Source organism: Theobroma cacao, chromosome 5 (assembly GCF_000208745.1).
Source record: "Theobroma cacao cultivar B97-61/B2 chromosome 5, Criollo_cocoa_genome_V2, whole genome shotgun sequence".
Taxonomy (NCBI): Eukaryota; Viridiplantae; Streptophyta; class Magnoliopsida; order Malvales; family Malvaceae; genus Theobroma; species Theobroma cacao.
The window spans coordinates 1,006,768-1,027,755 of NC_030854.1; the positions used below are offsets into that span (position 1 = coordinate 1,006,768).

The following is a 20,988-nucleotide window of genomic DNA, read 5'->3' on the forward strand; positions in this document are numbered from 1 at the left end:
AATTTTGAAGGGTAGGGCCTATGTGGGCTCACGTATGGGCTAGCCACCTTGAAAAATAGGTTAAGTTTGGGCCAGATTGGACCTAAAATGGGCTCAAGAACTGTCTAGTAACAGTCAATTGTAGACAACTGGCCATTCTTGGGCCAGATTGGATCTGAAGTGGGTTCATGAATGGGATCAATTGTTATTGGGCCAGGTCAACATTAGTGGGCTCATTATGGGAAAGTTTAGGCTTACAACTTACCGATCATGAAGTAAAACTCCATCTACATCTTTTGTAGTTTCGACTTTGTTCAGGTAGCAATTCTCAATTAACTCCCTGTGGATAAGTTCTGTCCCGACAAAAGTTACACCAACTCAAAACTCTTTGGGTTTAGTCATAGCTGGGTATCCAACAAACTGAATTAGTCCAAATAGGACAGAAAAGTTCAAACCCTTGTACTAATCCCCATGTTTCTCAATCCTGGAGGTCAGCCAGTAAGTGTACAAACGTTGACAAATAGGCTTCCAATTATCTCAAACAAATTATTGCAACCCACTTCGTGTTTTGGCTTAGTTTGCTAGTTTCTCAGACAAGCCAGCCATTGGGTTTTGAGCTTCTTTTTTTTTTTTCTTTCTTTCCTTTTCTTTACTCCTCCATGAAGGAACATGCTGGGATGTTTTCCTAGTCACCTTTTGACTTTAGAGGCAAAAAAACTTGGGTTGATGATGGAGCTTTTCTACATGTTTAGAGAAAAGGAGAAAGCATGATCTCAACACTCTTTGACTGAAAAAAATTTGTTGGTTCGGGTGAGATTCCTTTGGCATCCCGGTGAGAAGGGGGAAAGATTTAACCTTTGTTAATGGGGGGATAGATAATCATTGCTTAGCTTCGTTTCTGTTTTTTTTTTTTTTGGCCAATTGAGTAATGGAGCTGGAAAGTTTCTTGGGACAATTCATGCACTAATTTGTTGTTCTTCGTGACAGTTTATTTTGGAGTTTTAACCATGTTGGCTCTCTGCCTAACATTTATACTTTCTGTCATTGCATGTATTGGATAGAGAAAGCGAACCATTGAAGCTCTGAACTTTGTTCAAGCCACCTTGCAGATTGAAAGAAACTGGCCATGGAAGCTCCATGGCTGCTAAGTATGCAACTAGCAGAAGGGACCCAGATCGAGCATTTCAGAGAAACCATTAGGTTAGGTCAATCAAAGAAGTTGAACCACATCAAATTTGCAGTAGGATGATGATCCCGAAGCTAATATAAGGACCCAGATCGAGCAAGTTCTTATTCAGAGATTGCACTATTACAAGGCTTGCATGGAAGTTTTAGTTTATAATTAGTTGATACCGAAGAAGGGCATAAGTTGGCCATGTCTGTTGTCTTGTATGGATTGATTCGTGACAACTAGCAACTTCGAGGGGGGCATGAGCCCACACCCTCACCCACTTCCACAACGGTACACAACATGCCAAATGAATAAGAGTAACATACTCTTTTACAAAATGTTTGCAGCCTTCGCTACCTATCATCAGCCAACTCTAGGTGAGACAAAGATACAACAGAAACCAAACTGACTATAAGGGAAACACATCTCTAATTCATCTGCACATATATTCTGTATGTCCAAGCCTTTTAATGGCAAAAGAGATCAGAAGAACAGAGAGCGGAGGAATGGGGAAAGACTCAAAAACAACTAACAAAATGTGATTAGAAACAAGAAACACAGAAAATTTTGTTATTTGAATAGTGGAAAGAAGCATGCCACTCACAAGAAAGGCAACAATTTTAGGGTGCTTTTTTTATCCAACCAACCAGCAAGAATACATAGGCAATGTGTGGTTACACAACAAATGCAGCAAAATTAACAACATTAAACCAAAAGAAACACCTTGTGAATCTCAAATTCAGTACAACCTCAGTACGCTCCTCGCAATAGAATGTGCATGGCTTGCCCTGCTTTTGCCTGACCCACCTCTCCGGCTGCTCCTCAGCGGCGTCAAGTAGAACCTTAACAGTCCATTTTCAATGTTATTTGGTGAATATCTTGCACTCCTATTCCTCTCCAAGCCAAACTCATCTCTCTTCTTCTTACTATGCCCATTTGTGTCCGCATGGTTCTTCCTTGCACCACCAAACGACCCACCAAAACTGCTCGAATTCCTCCAGCTTACGCTGCTATTGCTCCTCAAAACCTTTGGATTGAAACCCCCCCTGACATCTCCATTCCGTTCCCCTCTCAACTCAGGCCAAGATTCTGAGTACGACCTCTCCACACCATTAGCTCTACTATACCTATCTTCATCCTCATCTTTGTTAACACTCCTCCTGTGAATAAAGCCCCAAATGTTCCATGCTTTACTCCACCTCCGTGACTTCTTAGACGACCCTTTCCGTTCCCCATTCCCAATCACAGACGCACTGTCTCTGAAGCCAATCTCAAAAGTCTCAGAATAATCATCCCTCAAAGAATTCGAGTTTGAATCCCTGGAATCCCTGTCCGGCACAAGTTTAGGTCCATGGATGTAATCAACAGTTGCAGGAGAAACCTTTGCATTGGAAACCGACTTCATTTCATCAATCTCAGCTACTACAGCTGCAGCAGTCTTCCTAATAGAATTGGACCTATCAAGACTCTTTCGTCTCCTTGAAGAAGAATCAGAATAATAATCCCTTGTCTGAGCTGACCCTCCAGGAACAGATTCATCCTCATTAATAGAATTCATAGCCGGCGGATCCTCCACAGGGATTTGTGTATCAGACCTCATGACATGATGAACTGGAGCATCTTCCACAACAGAAACCATTGTGGGCATTCTTGGAAAAGTTCTCCCAATCAAATACCCATCCCAAGAAGCTCTTGGTTCATCAAAGGAATATCTTGGATCATCAAACGATATCCTTGCTGCATCAAACGACATCCTCCCAGCATCAAGTGAAAACCTTGGATCCGTATCACAAGACCTTCTCCCGAACCCATAATCCGCAATTTCCGACTGGGTTTCTCTGTATTGCCTCCCAATCGGCTTCTCCACTGGCAATCTCGCTGAACCACCTCCATTACTCCTCTTTTTAAGCTTCTGCTTTTGCCTCCATTTTTGCAATTTCTTGCTGAAAACTGAAGCAGCTGACCAGAAACTCCCGGCAATCTCCTTAAAATCTCTTCCGGAAGCCTTCTTTGTTTGCGAATCAAGATCTATATGATCCTTCATGGGCTTCAGCTCCTCTTCTTGACGCAGTTCCTTTTCGTATTCTTCCACAATTTCTTCTACTTTCTCTTCGATTAAACTCCCAGTAGTAACAGCCACATTGGGTTGTTGTTCCTCTATGATCTCTATGTCGTCTTCGTGATCGGTTTCACTCTCAGTTTGGTCTTCTTCTTTGCTTTCAAAGACAGGGCCTTGTACGACACTTGAAGAAGAACCCAAATTTCGAGCTTCAACTTCAACAATTTCAGAAGACCTTCCGTTTCCAGCAGCTTCTTTCTTATATGGGTTCCTCTCGTCGTCTTGATAAAAGAGTGACCAAAGCGTGTTTCGAACCCTAACGTCACAAGATTTCCTCTGAGGCTCAAAAACCCCGGAGAAACCCTCGTTCTTGGAGGCCGAAAAGGACTTTGTCCGCCGAAGCTCGGGGAAAAACCCGGGTCGAGTACCACCTCCTCCGGAAGGCTTGAAAATGGCTTTAAGTGCAGCGGTGGCGGTGGAAGTAGTGGCGGCGATGGGGGGTTTCCGAGAAGAAGAAGAAGAAGAAGGCTCGAGAACAGCGAGACGCTCGCAGAGGCATGAGGGGCAAAAGCCAGTGAAATGCTCTTCAGGGTGTCGGTCACAGGACGTGGAAGGACGATGGGGTTGCGGCGGTTGTGGCGGCGGTGCTAATGCTGGTGGTGGTGGTGGTGGCTCCACGTTGGGATTCATAACCGGTAGTAGTATGAAATGAGCACTCTGCTCATATTATTAGCTTCAGTGAAAGCAAACAAAAAAAAAATGGAAAAATGAGAGAGAAAGAGAGTTTTTCTTTTCTTTTTTTGGGAGATTGGGCGTGTGAAAACTGTTTGGTTCCAACGGACAGTGCGAGGGAAGAAAGAGAAAGAGAATGATGGAGGGTGCAACGGCAAAAATCAGCAAAAAGAAAAAGGAAAAAGAAAATCTCGGCGCAGAATTACAATGACCCACACTTCCTCACACTCTCCTCAAACTCACTACCCTGCCTGTTCCTTTGATCCTTTCCTCTCTCTCTCTCTCTTTCTTTCTGTCTTTGCTTTCCCTTTCTTCTTTTTTCCGTTGAGCTTTGCTTGCTTGTTGGCTTACCCTGTTAACTAGTTTTTCCTAGGGGCACCCGCCTGTCCAATGACTGTTTTGGGCCTAGCTGTCTAGGAGGCCAACCCAGGATTTTTCTCAGATTTATTCTCTCTCTCTCTCACTCTCTCTCTCTCTCTCTCTCTCTCTCTAGGTAAACCCAAATCCTTGATCAATCTGTATTCTCAAGACTCTCATGGTCAGCTTACACTCAACCATTGTTAAAGCCTGGAACTTGGAAACACTGTCTCATCAAGCAGAAAATAATACCCAAATTTAGATTCTGAAGTTTGACATTTGGACATAGCTTTTAGACTCTAGTGCCACTCTAATGCATCAGAATCTCGAAAATCAATCAAACCCCTGTGCGAAACCAAAAGAACTGTGTCAAATCCGGGTTCTTTAGCTCATCCTGGCAAGGTATTGGCAAAAAACTTGGTGTTATCAGGGAAAATTAGTGAGGTATGCCCCTCTAAAGCATCAGAGAATCTCAATAATCAAACAAAAAACCCAAATCAAATCCGGGTGCATTGGCTCATCCTGGCAAAGGCAAATATTGGCAAAAACTTGGGTGTCATCAGGATAAATGTGGTAACCAAAATTGGTTAAGGAGGGGAGGGGTGCCCATATTACAAACCCTTTAATTTGCTTTTATAATAACGATTCTTTTTATTATTATTATTATTATTATTATTTCCCTTTCTGCTTTGTTAAATTTTTCTTTGTTTTGGGGATGCTTTGGATTTTCAAAGATTCCTGTCGAGAGAAAAAGCAAAAGCAAACCACGCCATCACTAGAGGGGAAGGGGAAGGGGAAGAGGGAGGGGAGGGGATTGGGGGATGGAAGTGGTGCCTGCTTCTCTGTTCTCTCTCTCTCTTTTCTCACATTTCGCTTTCTTTCCTTCCCCTTTTTTTTCACTTTTCCTTTTTCCTGTTTTGGGTTTCTTTTTGTTTTTCGGCCTTCTTTTTCTGTTTTTATTTTCTTGCTTTTTTCTCTCCCCTCTCGAATCAGTTCAATTCTTGTATATGGCTTTCCCATTTGGATTTATTTTCCCGTGGATTCAGACATTGTCTCACCAATTCATCAACACGTACCCATCAAAGGTCACTCTGATCCCAGACCAACTTTGTCAATAACAAAACGGGGTCGTTCAGCTTTTGCCCCGGTATATCTAAACTAGTGCTACATGAGTTCAGAATGACGTCGTTTTTCCGATTTTTTTTTTCTTTTATTCCATTCAAAGAACTAATGTTATATGAATCTAAATGATGTCGGTCTTTAAGGTTTCTTTGATGTTCTGATGATAATTTCGGATATTTTGTCGAATTTATTCTTCTGTTTTGGGAGGACAAAATGGAACTTAAATTTGGCTCTTGCTTTTGGCGCTGCCTTTTTATAATTAGTAAAGGGTACATGAATGATGGGAGTGCGTACAAAGATTCTGAATACACAGATATGGAATCCATCAAATGGCATGGCCAAAGCCCTTAGGTCCCCCTGGTCGACTCACCCATTTCTTCAAAAGGGAAACTTGCTTTCCATTCTTTCATCAAAACTTGTTTTCCTTTTACTAGACGATAACTTATCACTACTCAATACTTGTTTTTAAATGTACAATTCTCTAAATTAAAAAGGTTTCGCATATAAATTTCAATAGATCTTTTTGATTATTTACGGATAACGTTTTATAATTAATTAATAATATATAAGTATTATATATCGATACTGTATCAAATATAATAATTTTTTTAATTTTAATTATTTTCTTACCCATTTGGTTGATGAAACGTTTTATCCATACTAAGGGGAAAAAATAAAGTAAAAAAGGTTAAGAAAGAAAGATTAAAGAAAGGTAAAACCATATGTTTCTTTATGCTGGCAAATTGATTCTTTATAAAGGAGAAAGCGTGGGACAACCCCAAAACAAAGAAGAAAAAGAAAGACAATATTCTTGAATAAATTCTAACTTCCAAGCCAGCTTAACCCCTCTTTGGGTTTTGTGTTAAATTTGTAAATTCATTTATAAAGTTTAAATATTTTTTCATGCGTATATGATAAATATTTTTATACATTACAATAAATTTGATTTTCGGTTTTATTTTTCTAATAATGTTGTTAAAGATCTATTTTTTAATTGTACTCTATATACCTTTTAATTGTATTATTTTTATTTGACTGCACCAAATCAATTTTTAACGATATTTTGAATAAAATGTAATAGTAAAAATTACACACATTAATAATTATTACAATTAAAAATTTAAATAATAATGAAGAGATGCCATAAAGTGATTTTAATTATAGACAACAAAATTAACCGTTACATATGTGATTTAAATAAAAATAGATAAAATAAATATTAATTTATATTTAACTTTAACAATTAAAAATCTCTTAAAGAAAAGATGATAAAGTCATGATCATTTATGTGTATCTAATTATTTGATGAATTTTTTTATAATTATGGTTTTTCAATATCTTGTTAGTACGACTCTTTTAAAGAATACTCTTATGATAATATTTCAATTTTGTTAAGCAATATTAAAGAATTTTATTCTCATGCATTATTTTGATATAAACTTATTAATTTTATCTCTTTTTAAGTAAGTAGGATGTTAGTAAATAAAACTGAAAATGCATTCGAATTTTTAACTTATTGATTGGTGTATAATCTTCTTGCTTTAAAAGTAGAGTTCGAATCTTTTATTTTTTAATTATAAAAATAAAATAAAATTGGAAATAATTCGTACAAAGAAGAATAATATGAGAGAATGGTATACGTTTACACACGTACGGATAACGTAGGCTTACGTGCATCGTATGGTATCATACACAGGTATATACAGTAGGATATGTCAGCAATTGTCAAATCGAGATTAGATTGATTCGGGGGCGCGTGGAAGGCACGTTTGAATCTCCGAAGGCCGAAGGGGAGGAGCAGGGATGGGGCCCACGTGAGGAGGGGAAGGTCAGTCTAGTCTGTTTGATTTGATGATTTCATATCACCATCTGATCTGATCGAAAGCTGTAGTTGAATTGTAGTCCCACGTGTGCCTAAGAAGAAGAGGAATCTCACTCCTCATTCTCTCCCCAAATTTAGTATATTTTTATTTATATTTAACAAATATTTAAATATCTTTACCTATGTTTATTAAAACATTTTAATATTATTAAGTTTAGGGTGTTGTTAATATTTCATAATTTAATTTTATTTATTTTATAATTATTATTAAAAAATGAAATTTGAGTAGATTAAGATCTATTAGTCCAACAATTTTGATTAATTCAACTATGGATCGAATTAATTGATTAATCAATCAATACTTAATTTTCAATCGATTTGATTAATTTTTAAACAATAATTTTGATTATAAAGTTTTTTAATTGGATTAATCAAACCAATCGTTTTTAAACTTTTAAACAACGTATGCATGCATGAGAAATCTGGTACGTAGCATGGAATCTTTAGAAATATTCCATGAAGAAAAAAATGATACATTAAAGCAGAGGAAAAGGAGGAAGAAGATTCGATTGATGGGCATGCATGGGGAGCAAACGAGGGCATTGAGAGAGATCAGATAGATCACGACACCGCCGCTGTGTCACGAGAGAAATGACGCCCCCCGCCCCCCCCCCCCCCCCCCAACCCCCCCACCCCGCCGGCTTACAAACAACAGCTAGCCCTATACGCCACCTGTCCCTCTTCGGGGGTCCACCACCACCTCCTTCTTTCGGTTACCTTTCACGGGGGTCCCATAAACAAAACCACCCCCAAGCTCGCCCCCTCTCCCCGCACTCACCAGGCCACCACGGTCACATGCATGTGCCACGAACAATTAACACACGAGAATGAGAGACTGTGCTGGCCAATGTATAAGCGAGTGTATTCCTTTTTCTCTTTTTTGGCTTCATGAAATGAGGCGTAAAGGGATCCCCTGTCCTCTACCTTTACTTTTCTCTCTAATGCATGAAAAAGACCAAAGTTTAAGGGTTTGTCTCACTTTATTTATTATTCTCTCTCTCTTCCTCTCTATCGAGTCTCTTGGGTTTGTCTTTCTTGGGTTTTGTTTGTTTTGTGTGATTAGAAATTTTATTATATAATTTTCTCTTTGTATCCAAAGTGGATGTGTATGTGTATGGGGGAAGAGGGAAGAGGGAAAAAGGAAAAGAAAGAAAGAAAGAAAGATCTGGGACAAAAATTCTACTTGTGTGGGAAGTGGCCCCCCTTTCCATGATCCCAATTAAACAATTCCCCTACCTATATCTTTGTTCCACTATGGAAACATTCCACCCCATTGTTTTCAAATTAGCTTTTATATCCATTCGGGTATGTGAATTTATGTATGTTTTCTTGTTTGCTTCAATTTTTCTTTTCAAGACTGTGATAGTCCAAATTATTAGTCCCCATCCCCAAAGCTTACATGTACACACTATTACACTACTTGCCTATTTGTCTCTCTCCAATCAATCATTTTATTTGGTATATTTGTTTGTCCCCAACATGTTTATATCATTGACAACTACTTTTTTTTTTGTTGATATATGTTATTCTCTCTAAAATCTCTACTCTTTAGTTAATGAGCACTCCTATTGTGCCCCTTAGTTCATGCTTTTCCATCTACCTAATACTCTCTCAGTTTTTTTTTTTTTCCTTTAACGTTTACAGATATTAAAACAAAAATTTAAATATTGATGTTCAAATACTTTTTTATATGAAAAATAAATAAATTTCATTCGGGATATCTCAAAAAAGAAAGATGAAAAAAAAAAAAGAGACGGAGAGAGTAATATATCCATGAACTTTAGCATGCCTTGGATATATGCATGATGACTTTATATTTGGATAAAATAACACTTTATCCTATATTTATGTAGTCTAAACTATAAGCTGTGTATGTATCTAAAGCAATATTGATTAGTTTACTAATTATTGTTACTAATTTGTAGTTCTAAAGTAGAAAAGCATGAAAAATGAAGTTGGTTTTACCTTATATACACACACAAAGAACATACTAATTGGAAAGTAAAGAAGAATACAACATACCCATTTCAGGGTGAGAGCTACTGAACCTTGGAGTTGGTCAAGAAAACTGTGAACACAATACTAAAATCAAGCTGCACGCTCCTTTACTGTCTTTGGAGTGGGAGCCAAAGCTGTTGGAGGAGGGTTCACATCTGAAAATAAAAATAAAAGCAAATTAAACCAGTGTTTGTTTTTTTTCTTGTGCCATGTTTTCTTTCCTTGCTGATGACATGGAAAGGAACTGATCAGTACTGTACAGGCATGCAAACAAAGATTAGGAGTATAAGACTTTTGGATTTGGGGGGGGAGCAATTTTTTTAAGTTTGTTTTCTGTTCTTTAGTGAAGAAACTGAAGATTCGGTAGTCAGACTAGTAGTTTTGTCTCTCTGAATGCTTTATGCAGTGAGAATGAGCTTTCTTTTGTTTCTTTTAATTTATTTTTTTGTCATTTTCTCAAAAAAAAAAAAGAACAAACAGAAAATTCAGTCTCTCTCAGCATTAAACCCTTTAGAAAAATCCAGTTAATAATATAAAAAAATATAAATTTATATTTGATATACTATCAATAATAAATATTCATAATTTTAAACTTTTACATATTTACTAAATGATATTATATAATTAAGTGACAATGACAATACATCAAATATAAACTCCAAAATTTTACAATGATAACATGATCTACGACAAACATGGTAGGGCAATGTAACCTTAATGAAAATTTATCATGATTTTATTGTTCATGTTATGCAGCTTTCTTTTTTAACATCATTAATCTATAATCCCTTCTCTTACCCACTGATGATTCTGATATAAATGGGGAACAGATATTCAGATGACTAAAAATTGCAGAAGAAATGACAATCTTTTTGGGAGCTGTAAAGCTCACCCCTTTTTTTTTTTCTGCTAAAAAAAATAATAATCATGAAAGATTAATGAAGATAAAATTGATTTGGAAACAGTGAAGGGCAAAGATAAACATGCGCAGCAGCAGCAAAGAGATTCCACTAATTTCGCCTAAGCCATTATATCAAATTATGTTGTCTTATTATAAGCATATAAGAATCATTATTGTCCATAATTACAGAAGTCCAATTTCACAGGTAAAGTGATTCTCCTTCTGATATGGTTTTCTAGGAGGAATAAGCTGTAAAGAAAAAACACAGATATGCAAATACAGGTCTGACTGTAGATAAAAGAGAAAAAGGTAAGGCTCTCATCATTACCAAAGAATTATGAGAGGCAAAAGGACAATCTAATTGAGTCCATTGCCCCACACACATAGAAATCAGAGGCTTTTTATTTTCCCAATTAAAAGAAAAAAAAAAGAAAGAAAAACAATGTGTAGAAAAAGAATGAAAGATGATCCCACTTTAAAGAAATAAATATAAAAAAAGCCTCCAATTTGGACCCCAACATGCATATGCAAAACCCCATTTCACATTTCATCTTCTCATGGTAATGAGGTATATATTTTCATTTTGAAATCATAGGTAAGAAATCATAATTGTTTTTTATGTTAATCATACAGGGCAAAAAAGTGATCGGTGCATGTGTGTGACAAATAAAAAGGGAATGCAACCAAGTGCCCCATTTTTTCCCCCTCCATCAAGGGAAAAGATATGCTACCTAGCTAAGAGCTATGCTCCTGATCCGACCCTTTTGATCAAATTTTCTTAGTATTCTAGTCAAAAGCTTTTAATCAAAATAGTTGACAGAGAAATTTACCCCAAGTTTGAAATCTCCATGGTTTTTCTAGTACGTCAGGCCTTGGCAGAGCCTGAAATGGAAATGATTAGTCTAAATATATTAGCAATTTAGGTCATATGAACCAGGTGAATCATGAGGGGAGTCCCAAGTCATTGAGATTCCACGTGGAAATAAAAATGGCTACTCATTAGCTTTCAAAAAAAAAAAAAACCTAATGTACTTATAGATGTAAGAGTGAAGGAATCCCAAGAAAAGAATGGGAGTTTGGCATGTTAGTAAAGCAAAAGACAAAAGCATGGAGGCAACAACAGGCATTCAAGACCCAAAGAGGATAGTTTCTAGACAAAACCTTCCAAGGGGATTTACAGATATTCCAAACAGATCTTTAGTGTGGTTATTATAATGGGCTAAGAAAGAGCTACTCTACTGACTGACATGCCTTGAAATTTACAATAAAATAAAGAGCTTTTTACCCCTCTTATTGTTGTTATTATATTATAAGTACCGCATGAAAATCATCAGTAGATATGTTTTTCAAAGGTGGAAGGGGAGGGGTAGGGAAAAAGCAAAGATGAGTCTTTGGCTCTTTCCTTTTTTCTCATCCCTGCCTTTTTCTTTTTAATGTTAAAGACTTAAAGTTGAGAGGGCCGATGAATAATACTTGGAAAGGATGTGTGCATTCTTGCAAGAAAGATCCAAAATTTTTTCTCCCCTCTCTTTCTGCGAAATTTCTTTTAGGCGATGGAGCCCAGCCTGTTGATTTCAGTGCTGCACAAGGTCAGAGCTGCTCCTTTTCTCCACCTCAATTCTTGGAAACTTTTTAGGGCCTGTGAGGTTAAAAATGGGCCGAGTCCTGCATTTAAAACATGGGCTCAAGACCCAACTTCTCGATCCAGATTTCTGTGGGATGTAAAAAATTATTAAAGCAAGAAAATTGCATGGGAATGGATTACTTACAGTTAAACAGTGCTGAGATTCTTCTTTACTATTTCAACAACTCTTTGTGATAGGCTCTCAGCGAGTTTTCCTAACACAGGTTCGAATGCTGAGCCTTCAACTCGACTTGTGGATGAGCCGGTGCTGCTTCTATTGTTTTGCACCCATTCGGCCACCGCATTGACTTTTTCGGTAATCTTCGGTAGTAGCTCAATTGCTTCGTTACGTAATTGAGCTCCAGATCCACTCGAAAACTCTTCCAGGGAACATTCTGTTCCTAATTTCGCAAATAACTGGAAAACATTCTCTGCAGCAGTGTCTAGGCTGCGTAATGCTTCTCTACATGTAGTGATTTTCTCCCCTGGTTCACTTCCTCCATCAACGCATTGCTTCTGAGCCATGGCTTCTTCAATGGTTGATGAATCTTCTTTATCCTTCTCATCTCGAGAATGGGCACAGCTTGGGGTAAGCAAGCATTCCGTTGAGTTCAGGTCCTGTGAGAAAAGTCGAAACCTTAACTCGCAGATGTATTTTAGATTACTAAAGAAAACGTGAAACAAGCCAGGTAGATATAAGATCCTAACTCTATGACTATCTACACTTTGCTCAAAATATTAACTACAAGGGAAGGATATAAAACTATGTTGTTTCTACACAGAAGAGATAAACAAACCTGATTAATAAAGCCTAGCACTTGCTGTTCCTTGAACAAAGGATCCTCCTCTAATGTAACATTGGTGGCAGATTCTTTCTCCTGGTTAAACGCACCTACGTCTTGCATAGACGTGTCAAGAAGTTTTTTGCAGCCCACAAGATAATCCCGCCGTACAAAATATTGTGAAGAGTATCTTCTTTTAGTAGACGATTGCCTTTTCTTAACCTGTAAACAGATTGTATAGTAATAAATTCAGGTGCAAACTTGAAATGTTGAAGTATTTGGAGTCAACGAAATGATTTATGGTTCGTTATGTACTTTTTGCATGTAAAATATGTATTTTCTTAGTAAAAAACGCAAACTTTCCATGAAGAATTGAAATGCTAAAAATCTACTTCAGTTTTCACACTGCAGCTTATAGGTCTAAGGCAGAAGAAATATAGCCCGACCCAGCCCCAATTCTAGCCACCTTTCTGCACTTTTCTTCAAAAATTTTGAATGAAACCCTATTTGAGACTTTTAAGTTTATTTAATATAGCAGGCAGTAAAACTAACCTTGAGTATTGCAGACAGGTTGCCGAAATGCTCCTTGAACAGATCACTGTCTTCAGACTTCATATGGAAAGCATTAATAACCATAGCGTCGTGCTCTGTTTTGTCAGAAGACAATTGCTATATCACGTCAGAAACAGCCTTGTGGTGAACATTTCTACTCCCGTGCCAAGAAGACTATAATTCTTGTTCAGAAAATCAGAACTACTAAGACAAGTATGTTCTGAGGTAGCAGCCTTACCGTCGTCTACAAAATGGCCCCTATAACCCAAAGATTGTTCACTCTCACTTGGTATCTCAGCTAGGCCTTGCACTGCAAAAGATATACCAGAAAGGTCAACAACAATCCATCTTAGGCTAAGAGTAGCTTAATTACTTAGTCCCTTGTTTATAATAGTTCCCTTCTTGACATTGCAGTTTCTCTCAGAGTATTTAGTCCCTCAACACAAGTCGTAACCACTTTCTTCAACTATGCTGCCCTTGAATTTCAAAGAAATTTAATTTCAAGATAGAAGTTAGCCGTACCCAGCTTTGGCGATGACACTGGCATCTTTAAATGGTTCGGATTTTGCACCTCTGGGGAATTCAGCAGATCCAGACGTACATTATAGACAGTAAACCAATGATCTTCTGTGGCAGAGCTGCTGAAGTGAATATAAAAGACCATCAGGCATGAGGATAGAAACTAAAAGTAAGTGCGCCTAGATGTGATGGAAAATATTTAATCCTCACCTAGCAAATTCTTCTGGGGATTCAGAACTTTGGCTTTTACTAACATTTGAAGAACTTCTGCATAGGCTACTGAGGCACGAGTTGCGACCTCCTGACCCACGACCAAATGGAGTTTGATGTTCATGGCACAATGAAGCGTAAGCCCCACCATTGCTAATCAAAGGTGACAAAATTTTTGGTTCTACTTCCTTTTGCTTGGGAGGCATCAACAAGGACAATAAACCAAGATCAATCAAATACAAATCATTTCAGCAGAGGGAAAATAACTATTTTGGATCATGTATAAGAGAGAAATTATTCCCAACTAATTGAAGGGATAAAATGATCAGTTTATATCTAAGAACAAGTTCAGTGAAAAATGAAAGTAATCTGGCTGAAAAGAACTAAATTTAATAAAAATAACTGGTGTGCAAGTTCACATGGTTACAGAAACAAAAAGTACTATCGTGGTCATTACTCCAAAATTCTTATTGGTTTCATTTAGTATGTGGTCACATCAGAAACAAATGTTGGGAGAATGTTATTAATCCTGTAAATGAGGGGGGAAGGAACCACTTTGTTTATTTATTTTTTCTTTTCTTTGCATTTTCACCTTAGAAGTATGAATTCAAATCAACATGTCAGATTGTACCATCAAGGATACCTGGGGTGAAGTGAACTCAAGATTTCTCTGGACAAAATCAGAGCTTGTTACTTTGTCTTGCGCCCATTTTGGAAGTCTTGAAATGCTTAATTTAAATGCATAGGTTTCTTGGGTATCCAATCCACGATAATTCGCTCTTTGTTTAAGTTGACTTGAGCTCTCCGTTGGCAGTACATCTTTGAAATCAATTCTGCATGGTAGGTCTCCCTCTCCACAAATCATGGCTTCACTAAAACCTACTGGCAGGGCTGGGGTTCTTGGAGACAATGAAACAGAAGTTTCCTTCACTTTCTGTAACATCCTGAAAGCCAAGCGGGCAGGAAGTTTCCACACAAAAATACAACCATCACCTCCTACCTGAGCGCATCATAAATTTATGTTATAGGGAAGAGTAAAAAAAATTGAGATGAATTTAGTGAACGAACATAATATAGTTTGCATAAATTAGTTCAAATTCAGTTATATGATTTCAAAAATGATAATTAAGAAATGATAGAAACTCACAGAAACTATATGCTTGCAATCTGGTAAAAAAATGACTCCGGTCACAACTTCTCCATGTCCTACGGCTTTGGCAATCATCTCTCCGCTTAAAAAGTCGTACACACAGATAGACTTGTTTGAAAATGAACATACAAGATAGCTGCCGCTAGGGTCCATTGTAACCTATCAAACATATTTAACTGTCAGCAGCAGAATACATTGATGGTGCACATCCTACTGATCATTAACTCACAAGTCATAACTCACCTTTATCGGGTCACCAAAGTCTTTATTATGCTTGAATGATCTAATAAGCTTTCCACTAACAATGTCAAATGTGTTTATCTTCTTATCCTATGAATAAAAATAAGCAGAAAACAATTAAAAAAATTGGGATTTCAATGATGAGGCATCAGCAAATTATGTCAAACAGACAGTCAACTAAAGGTTATTTTCTAATGAGTAGCATTTACACTACAAATGGGGGCTGATTGCACAAAAACTTTTGAAGCAGCCCTTGAAGTTGCCTTTGGAATAGTGCTAATTGGTCCCTTATAACTAATAAGATGCTAACTTACCTGGCCAACAGTGACAACAACCTCCATTACTGGATCTACAGACATATCATAGACAGTTCCATGAGATGCCATTTGATGGTGGCGACGTGAAATCTTGCATCTGCTATCAGTTAAACTGACATCACGGAACACAAGGGACCTGTGGGGAGTAAACAAAAACATTAACTAAAATGAGCCATATGGGCGTCCATGGTGAGTAATCATTTGATAAAAATAAAAATTGCATGACACAAATATTAAATCAAAATCAAAATCATTTGGTTTGTTGAAAGATATTTAACAAATTAAAGCCATTTCAAATGCCATTGAAACAAAATTAAACTATCTAGAGTACAACCTAAATAACAGTGCTTGAAGGAGCATCCTAACAAAGATTTCCTTTTATCAGGTCTCATTACTATACATAAAGCAAAATACCTATCAGCACTGCAACTCAGAATCTTACATCCATTGGAAGCAAGTTTGACAGAAGTCACAGCAGCTGAGTGGTCATCTATACTTTCAATGAGATTAAAATTCCTGACATGAAAGGCATTAGATCAAGTAACATACAGATCCAACAAGCTCAAATAAATTTACAAAAAGAGAAAAAGAGATGCTAAAATACTCAATCAAAACCTTTTAACATCGTAGAGATGGATTATTCGATCCCGCCCCCCAGAAGCAAGCAAGTAATGATTGTCCATGTCTCCTCCAGAATCAGCATCCTTGGTGCTTGACAAGCTAAAACTCAATGAGAGAATCTCGGCATCATGGGAATCCTGTCACATTAAATATTGTAATTTACTGTAAAATGGACAGAATTTAGGAAACTAGTTACAAACATAGTTACTATAGTCACAGCACTCAATTCTTTTTCAAACTAATATCTTCATGTAATATGATGGTCACCAAGTTTACCTTAATGCATGTATAATCAGAATTGTGAAGATCATAGATATGAAGGTTTCCCTCACAATCACCAACAGCCATGAATTTTCCATCTGAACTAACTGCCATCGAGCGGAAACCTTGATTGCCAAAAGTTGTATCTGCAGTGGCGATTTCAAAACTTCCAGCACTCACTGCTTCAAAAAAAAAATTCCAGCAGTTGAGGGNGGGGGGGGGGGGGGAACACAAATAAGAATCAACTTATAAAAACACAATTTGAAAAAATTAACCAACTATAAATAAAAAGTTCATAATAACTCCAAAAATAGTTAAAGTACTGGGAATTAAAACTTGAAAAATCTGCACATTTTCACATGTTTCCAAAATGCTAGGACCTCTTACAAATGTGGCCTTTACCTATATTCATAGCCCCCACTGGTTCATTGATCAAAGAATTACTGTCAACAGTATCCCCTAACAAATTCGGTTGTAAGACAAGATCCCATAACCTAATTGTGCCATCAGCTGAACATGTTGCAAAGGAGACTCCTCCAGAACATCCCATAGCAGCACACATAAGAGATGGATCGTGCATGTTTTCACAACAGAGATTCTTGATATCCCATATACAAGCAGAATGAGAATTAAGAACAAAGGACCTGGTAGCCTGGAAGGATGACAATAAAAGTTTGCTTAATCAAGTTCTAATCTATTAATAAGCTCCAAAAACCAACTTAAGGAATAGTACTAATGTTATATGGAACACAATCACCTCATTCTGTTCATGGAAGTCCCATATATGGAGACTATGATCTCCATAGACAACGACTGCAAAGGAGAAAAATTGAAACTTGACCATTATAAGTTGCAAACAAGAAGAAATATCAAGAGTCGAGACAACTAACTGAGCTATAAGCTCACCAAGCTTTTCTGAGATGAACTGACAAGCAACTGCATCAGGAAGAGTAGGTGCTGATTGTAAATTTTTTTCACTGGATTTAGGGCAAAAATGATCAATTACCCCACGGCATGTTTTGGCCTTTGTATACAGTAAACTTCCAACGTATCTGAGATCCTCAACTTTAAAGAGTTGTACTAGTCCGTTACTGCATGCACAAGCAATTAACTTGCTGGATGCAGATAGTGCAAATCCTTTTTCAACCTGAAAGTTAATTTTTGAATGCATCAAACATGATCTCAATTGCAATAATTGAGATATAAAATTAAATGTAGTTTTAGACAGTCAAGACCACATGTTACTAACTGCTTTCATCAGTCTGATTCTCCAAGCATAAATTATGCATCTTATCAAAATCACATTCTGTAATTCAGAAGCCTCAGTGAAAGAAACTTTCCAGCTGTGTCAGCAAGCAATAATCAACTAACTCAGCTGCATCCAACCATCCTTACAGTACAATTAAAATCCTCATCACATCCAAAATTTGAAACTGTGGCAAATGATCATTACTTCAGCATTTTGTGAACAATGACTATGGCTCCAACATGGGCCTTCTTGAATCCATCTTGACAGCCTATTTAATATGTTAGACCTCAAAAAACATTCCCAGATTTCTTGGTGTGCTGATTCACTTATATCCAAAACAAACAACATAGGATTGGAAGTCAAACAACATAGGATTGGAAGTCAAACATACCTTTAAATCAACCGAATTTCTTAATGACAACTCAGAATCTATGAGGCATAGAACTCCTGTAAGTAAAAGGAAGGGGATGGCACTTATTGACTATGCTTTTGAAACTCTAAACAATTTCTTAAATAAACTATAAAGCAACATTCAACCTGCATCAGTCAGCGCGTATATAGGAAAAAGCTCATCAACCTGATCACAGTTCACAACTCTACCCTCGGTCCAGATGGCAGACGCGACAGATACAAATGAACTTCCTTTCTGAGGACCAAGATTAATAGGCTTCGCACGAATAGAAAGTGAAATTGTTCCTTTGTTCATGCGAGTCCTTGGAGATGCTCCAACTGCCCAGAATTTCAGGTGCTTCTTCCCGGCAGTAACAATGTATTTTGAATCTGAAGAGAAAGTGACAGACGTAACAGCAGAACAAGATGAACTTGCTTTAAGCTTTGTAACCAAAATCCCACTCCGCCAATCCCATAGGTAAATGTATCCCCCAACAGACACCAAATGTTCCCCTACAAAAACCAACGAAAATGGCTTAAAAAAAGAAGAAGAAGAATATACAAATTTTGCTGGTAACATAAACATGACCATGAGATAGATTCCCCAATCTATTGCTAGTGACTAACCATCAGATGAGAAAGCAATGCACTCTACTCCATATAGATGACCTTTCAGCTCAGATATGAAGGCAAGGGTCGCACAATCCCACACTAACACCGAAGGTTGATGCCCTGACTGCAAAACCACATTAGATGCATATACATAATAACAAAACACAAACATAAGTGATTTGCCATTGCAGTAGCTAACCAAATACATAAACATAAAATTAGCCAACGAAGGAAAAAAAAAAAAGGATAGTGAACCTGTGAATTATTCTCACAATTGAACAAAGTTCTCTTAAAATCATTGAAAAGTAAACTTTAATTACTAACTCAAACCTTCTAAAATCGAAATTAGCAAAAGAGAAGAGAATCCATGACCATGAACAGATTAAACGAAAATTCTTCGATTAAAAGCGTTTTCAGTACCTCACCAGCAGCTACGTAGCGGCCGTCACGCGACACGGCAACGCAGCTCAAAGGTTTAGGCATTCGATGAGAGAGCATGAGATGCGATTGCGTTCCCTTTTCCACATCGTAAACCACCGCAACGCAACCGGCCACGTAAACGCAGGTCGAGGCCGTTACGCTGGAAGCTAATCCGTTTTCATTTTTGGCTGTTAATCCTATAATCTCTTTCAAAACCAGCTGCGATTTCAACCACGCAAAACAGAGAAACATCAGAAAATCGATTAGATATTCTGCAATTTCTTTTGTTACAAATTAGGGATTGATATCTACCTTTGATGATGCTGGATCTGATTTCTTGAGCTTCCGATTCGTTTTCATCTTTGAAGGGGAAATGGATTGAAATTTTGAAAGAGAAGTTGTTTCTGGTTTTCTGGTAACGTTCGAATAAGAGAAAGAGGGAGGGGGCGGGAAATCTGTTGAAATCAAAGATTGAAAAGATATGCGTTATGAGACACGTGTAAGCTGGCTTCAGCCGTTGATGGGGTCCGCTTCTCTGATTGGTGTGAATAATAATGTGAATATTATATAATATATGTATAATTAAATGATTTAATCAACAAATATGAAAAAATATATTTATCAATAGGTAAATTAACTACAAAAATATTAAATATATAAATACTTTTGAATAAATTAGATAATGAAACTAAATCTCATAAAATGATGATGATTTGCTAAGGAAACAAAAAATACGATCACATTTAAAAAAAAAAAAGCAAAGAAAAGCATGTAATATACTTTTGAGTTTGGTAAAAGTATTATTTCCACAAAAGGAAAATATGTAATATATAAAGATAATCACAATTTTATGAAAGAAAACAAGCTTTTTATTCACAAATTAAATGAATAATATTGTCCATAATTAATTTTAATAAAAAAAAGTGTTATACCTTTGGATTCGATAAAAACAACAATTAATCACTAGAATCTTAAAACACATCATATTTTTATCAAATACAATAATTTAATATTTTTAATTGTAATAAATATAATAAAAAATAATAATTGATATACTCTTATATATATTATTTTGTACAATAATTTTAAAATTTTACTAGTGCAATTGAAAGATTATCATATATTTTAAGACATATTTAAAATATCAATAAATTAATATAAAAATAAATAAATAAAAATATGTATTAATATATCTTATGGACTCATACAATTTGCCAAGGACGAACCAATATGAATTTGTATGTTAATTCAGCCAAGGTGGAATTGTCGAAAGCCATTATTCATAATTCCCACCTACGTTTGACCACGACCATTTCTATATATATATAGCAGTGAGTGAGATCATGCTATGTCACGCAGCCTTTTGGGGATATGCCTATTTTCAATTACAAACCGTCAAGGACTCAAGGAGTCAAGGTCAAGGCTATTCCACCAAACTTATTGTTAAAGACCATTTGCTCTTTCGATGTCTCCTAATGCAATACGTTTGGAGGAACATAACCCAATATCAAGATCGAATTATGCAGGATTTATAATTCGTTATTAATATATTAAATTAAATTAAACTATTTATAATTGTAAATAAGATATAATTTTATTATTTAACATTTAAAGTTAATAATCATAATAATAATTATAACTAAACAATAATATCTAGAATAATCAATTATGATTAAGAAAATATATCTATATGGGTTTAAACAGATCATAAATATGTCAAGTAAACATGCTTATACCATTAATCAAACAAGTAATAAACGGATTATTAGTTATAGAGATTTATGATAAATATCATTAATTAAATATATTTTTAAACAAGTTAAACCAATTTAATAAGTTT

The 20,988-nt window shown here is 36.4% G+C and overlaps 2 protein-coding genes across 7 annotated transcripts; both read right to left on the reverse strand.

The window, feature by feature from the left end:
* On the reverse strand, nucleotides 1,696-4,901 carry LOC18597599 (UPF0503 protein At3g09070, chloroplastic). The gene has a single exon (XM_018122094.1). It carries the CDS (start codon nucleotides 3,897-3,899, stop codon nucleotides 1,890-1,892), a length of 2,010 nt encoding a protein of 669 aa, XP_017977583.1. The 5' UTR covers nucleotides 3,900-4,901; the 3' UTR covers nucleotides 1,696-1,889.
* On the reverse strand, nucleotides 9,066-19,578 carry LOC18597601 (mitogen-activated protein kinase-binding protein 1). Of its 6 annotated transcripts, none has more exons than XM_018120643.1 (24): nucleotides 19,461-19,578; nucleotides 19,149-19,367; nucleotides 18,744-18,852; nucleotides 18,264-18,629; nucleotides 18,118-18,173; nucleotides 17,384-17,624; nucleotides 17,235-17,290; nucleotides 16,880-17,129; nucleotides 16,493-16,623; nucleotides 16,211-16,353; nucleotides 16,010-16,111; nucleotides 15,593-15,731; nucleotides 15,282-15,368; nucleotides 15,036-15,197; nucleotides 14,532-14,888; nucleotides 13,889-14,082; nucleotides 13,682-13,800; nucleotides 13,398-13,469; nucleotides 13,160-13,254; nucleotides 12,623-12,829; nucleotides 11,971-12,443; nucleotides 11,675-11,866; nucleotides 11,032-11,083; nucleotides 9,066-9,455 (listed from the first exon to the last, which is right to left on the reverse strand). In XM_018120643.1, the coding sequence occupies exons 1-21, from the start codon at nucleotides 19,506-19,508 to the stop codon at nucleotides 11,973-11,975; spliced, it is 3,624 nt and encodes a 1,207-aa protein (XP_017976132.1). In that variant the 5' UTR covers nucleotides 19,509-19,578; the 3' UTR covers nucleotides 9,066-9,455; nucleotides 11,032-11,083; nucleotides 11,675-11,866; nucleotides 11,971-11,972. The 6 variants fall into 6 exon arrangements, with proteins under 6 accessions (XP_017976132.1, XP_017976131.1, XP_017976130.1 ...); XM_018120642.1 differs by having other exon boundaries at nucleotides 13,889-14,076; nucleotides 16,493-16,656; XM_018120641.1 differs by having other exon boundaries at nucleotides 13,682-13,797; nucleotides 16,493-16,656.

Coding starts and splice junctions, on each gene's coding strand:
- LOC18597599 (XM_018122094.1), bottom strand. CDS start 3,899: ATGAATCCCAACGTGGAGCCACCACCACCACCACCAGCATTAGCACCG.
- LOC18597601 (XM_018120639.1), bottom strand. CDS start 19,508: ATGAAAACGAATCGGAAGCTCAAGAAATCAGATCCAGCATCATCAAAG. Junction 17,291..17,383: donor GTTCATCTCAGAAAAGCTTG/GTGAGCTTATAG, acceptor TCTCCTTTGCAG/TCGTTGTCTATGGAGATCAT. Junction 14,083..14,531: donor TTGAGTTCACTTCACCCCAG/GTATCCTTGATG, acceptor ATGCCTCCCAAG/CAAAAGGAAGTAGAACCAAA.